General features: G+C 41.6%; 1 protein-coding gene across 1 annotated transcript; it reads right to left on the bottom strand.

Moving 5' to 3' along the window:
• Positions 1 to 1,286: 1,286 nt before the first annotated feature.
• On the bottom strand, positions 1,287 to 3,731 carry LOC134185202 (uncharacterized). The gene is made up of 2 exons (XM_062652984.1): positions 3,192 to 3,731; positions 1,287 to 3,125 (listed from the first exon to the last, which is right to left on the bottom strand). The coding sequence occupies exons 1-2, from the start codon at positions 3,729 to 3,731 to the stop codon at positions 1,353 to 1,355; spliced, it is 2,313 nt and encodes a 770-aa protein (XP_062508968.1). The 3' UTR covers positions 1,287 to 1,352.

Genomic DNA, 3,731 nt, shown 5'->3' with positions numbered 1-3,731 from the left:
GTGTTTCCACTAGCTGCACCTTAAACTACTTTAGCTTAAATGGGTTTAAGAACTAAACCAGTTCAAGAAAGCTACTGTTTCCACTAGGAACTTGCACATCCGGGATGTGCAAAACAAACCGTCTAGAACGCCTTATTTTGAAGTATTGAGCTGCTTTGTCGCCGAGTCAGAGCAACTGTTGGTTTTCACTGATTCAGCATCTGCTAGTAGGAATTTGCATGACGATGACCAAAGACACCGTCTTGTCTCTCTCCGTAGCTACTGATTTCTCTCCCCTTACATCTTTTAAGGCAACCCTATCCCAGCAAAATAGTCAATATCATCAAAACGACATTGTCAGAAGCCATCTAAACAAGCGCGCTACTGTCACGTGACAGTTAATCCTAAACCACTTTGCTAAACCTACTTCGAAGTAGGTTTAAGAAATAGGTTTAGGTTTAAACCACTTGTTAAACCGGTTTAGGCACTAGTGGAAACGAGCCCTTAATTACTGAAAAACGCGTGCACTAGCTTAGCACCGCATTAAATTTGTATTCGAATTTCCTATCTTTGTCAATCTTGCTACGTGCATGGAGAGTGTATACAGGCTACCATGCATCACTCTATGGTATTTTATCTTTGTAGGATACATGCTTAGAGGTCGATCGTGTCTTCTTGCCGCGGATCTTTGAGATGGTGTATGTGATAATATCTCAACCTAACTGTCGGAAGATCCTAGATATACTCGTCTAATATAGCTATACATCTAAACGATCTAGAACAGAACGGACCCAATGCAATTGAGATATCGGATTGCATACGTCTCTAGTACCGAAAGGATGAGAAGGTTTCTGTCAACGCATGCACATAACCAAGAAACAGGTCACTAAAGTCTAGCATAAAATGGAATGATTTGCTGAAGTTGAATTCAGTCAATGAGCCTGTTCAATACAACGTTCCTTGCCTAAACGAACAACGTATATTCAGTTAGAATTTTAAACCGTTAGTGATGTTGCTATGACTGTCATAAAATGCAATTGTAAAGTGTTGCCTGCGATAGCTAGATCGGTGAGGATGTAATAGAGCATGTTCTTTAAGGCTTGCCTTGAACAGCAACAAGTACCCCACCAGTCTAATATGCAATCCAAAGTCTACTAAATGCAGAGCGACTGGTCTAGAAATGTTTCCACATTAATTGCAATTTTAGTGGCAGTAAAAATTGACTATATGATTCTGCGCAGAATGAAAAGGAAACTAAACTTGCTATATTCAAACCTAATTTGTCATCTGCTATATTTTTAGAGCACTGCTTGATACAACACTTAACGCTGGGGCAAATCAACAGCAAACAAATTCACGCAAGTACAAAGACGCTAGTCTACATCTAGAACATAGAGTTCATCAGTGGTGAATACCACTAGATACCTATTCGCATCCACAACGGTATGAATATCCAAGCCTTTATAAACAGTCCAATATGCTCCACAAGAAAATGGATCAACTCGGAAGAGACCACCGAGTACGTTCCTTGATAGATAATCGCTGTTCGTTGCAACATAAACCGTCTTCTTATGAACAGCTGCTGATCGTGTAAATTGCCATGTACGGCCAGAAACACAATCCAAGGCATCGACAAGATCAAAAGAGGGGAATAGTAGACCACCGTAAAATTTATTCGCAGCCAAACCTCCAAGCCTGCCCAGCCAGCTCCTGCTAAGTTTCGTCGTGAAGAGGTGAGTGGCGACTCCATTTATCACTGTTATGTTCACCTTCCACAAGAAGTGGCAAATAGCAATTACGTTGTCTTTACCTTCGTCGTCTACTACATTAGCAAGAGCATAGACTTCCCTACAACCATCGTGGTCTGCTAACAGAACCTGGAATTCTCCAGTATTGACATTGACGTAGCAAAAATCAGGGTGAGGAAGTGTAATTAGGCCAAACATCAGTGTTCTTTTTTTAACTGCAAGAATAGCGTTTCCGTATCGACAAGCTGTGAGTGTACCACTCCAATCTTTGTCTCCTAGTTGTATGCATCGGAATGAGGAATCGAGACGTCTGTACGTCACTTCGTATAATCTACATCCAAATGCGTACATCTTGTCTCCAACACTAACAAGTGCTGTACAATCCTTTAGAACATCCAAGTTGTCTCCTTTCGCTTCCTCCACTTCATTAGATTCTACGTTAACGAGATAGGCACCTGATGATCTGCACACAAGCACGTGGCTTACATATCCGGGTATGGCGATGGCTGCCCCGGTATTAGACCAGTCACCATCTATACGACGGATAGAACGCAGTGGCAAGGATGGCAACCCTCCAACGTACATGCGCACGGCGGTTACTTTTGGAAGAAAAAGCGACAGATTTCTGTCTATTCCCTTTGACTGAATGATATCAAGGACACCGGTCATTAGCCGAAAAACAACATCAAGAGGTAATAAAAACAACACCCAAGTTTCCGACCTTTCGAAAGCATTACATATCTTTACTGAGTCAAATGAAATATGTAGCGTTTCACACAACACCTTCTGCAAAGCTTCTGCTTTGACTTGAGCAAACGTATTGTCGTAAGAAGAGTGTTCCATTTCAAAAGCAATTATTTTGTACCTCTGACAGACAAAAACTATTGTGTTGTTGTCTATAGACACGTGTCGACCTCTGTGCATTGAAGAGTCAATAATTTCATCCATTTTCCACTTCTTTTTTTGAATACCGAACTTCACTTCAAACAAATTCAACAACTTTTTGCGATGCAGTTCAACAACAACGTCGCAGTGCTTACCAACGTAGATTTGAACGTGTTTGTAGCGACCAGGGTAAGGCAAACTAAGGGTTCGCTTAGTGCTAAATGATTTCTGAGAAGACAACACCGATGCTCTGTCGCCTTTGGAGAACAAACCTAGAATCTCGTCTGCAAGGATATGACTCTCACTTGTTTGAATAACTCTACGAAGAGACTCAAGACGCTCTCTGTTCGATTTGTTTATAAAATCTACGGCTTTCTCCGATTCACTTCTGCTGTCTTCACAACTGGTGTATTCAAGATATTTATCGGCTGTCACGACCCCATTGTGATACATCTGATCCATCAGGAGACTGGGTAACACACAATCAAACTCAACCAGCTTTTGTAACTGTTCCTACACAAAACCAAGATTGTTGGCTAATGTGTACACGTTTAGAGATTACATCAAAATGCGCCTTACCTTCAAGTCACCATCACTTGGCGAAGATAGGGGTAGAGACCAGACTGGAAGTCCTCCGATATCGATATCAACTTGAGTCAATTGTGGCAGTTTGTTCTCAGATTCCAATATTTCTTCACAGCGATCACGGTACATCCCTAGCCCACCATTCTGACTTACACCCACACTCTCCAACGAAGAAACTCTAAGCCCTCTTTCGATATCAGCATGCGGTACATTAAACGTGTCAGCAATCACAGCAATAAAAATTTCCTTTGCTGTCTCAAACTCAAACTCAGCTACCGTGATACCTCTCAATATCACTCGTACAAAAAAATTATCGAAAACTACCATCTGCGCGGCAGTATCGCTTCTTGACTCTGGTTGACAATCTGCTACACCCCATGATGGAAAGAAAGAGATATTCTCCTTCAAAATGTTAAGCTCTTGACGAAACACTGGAACTACAAGCTCCTTTACTATTCGCAAAAGATCCTCTTTATGTGTAGCAATCCATACATACGCCGCTTTGGTACTCTGTTGGAGTGACGGACACAACAT

Source organism: Corticium candelabrum, chromosome 10 (genome assembly GCF_963422355.1).
Source record: "Corticium candelabrum chromosome 10, ooCorCand1.1, whole genome shotgun sequence".
NCBI lineage: Eukaryota > Metazoa > Porifera > Homoscleromorpha > Homosclerophorida > Plakinidae > Corticium > Corticium candelabrum.
Note: the sequence above shows the minus strand (reverse complement) of the source record. Positions and strands in the feature narration are given on the sequence as shown.

Coding starts and splice junctions, on each gene's coding strand:
- LOC134185202 (XM_062652984.1), bottom strand. CDS start 3,731: ATGTTGTGTCCGTCACTCCAACAGAGTACCAAAGCGGCGTATGTATGG. Junction 3,126..3,191: donor CAAGTGATGGTGACTTGAAG/GTAAGGCGCATT, acceptor GGTTTTGTGTAG/GAACAGTTACAAAAGCTGGT.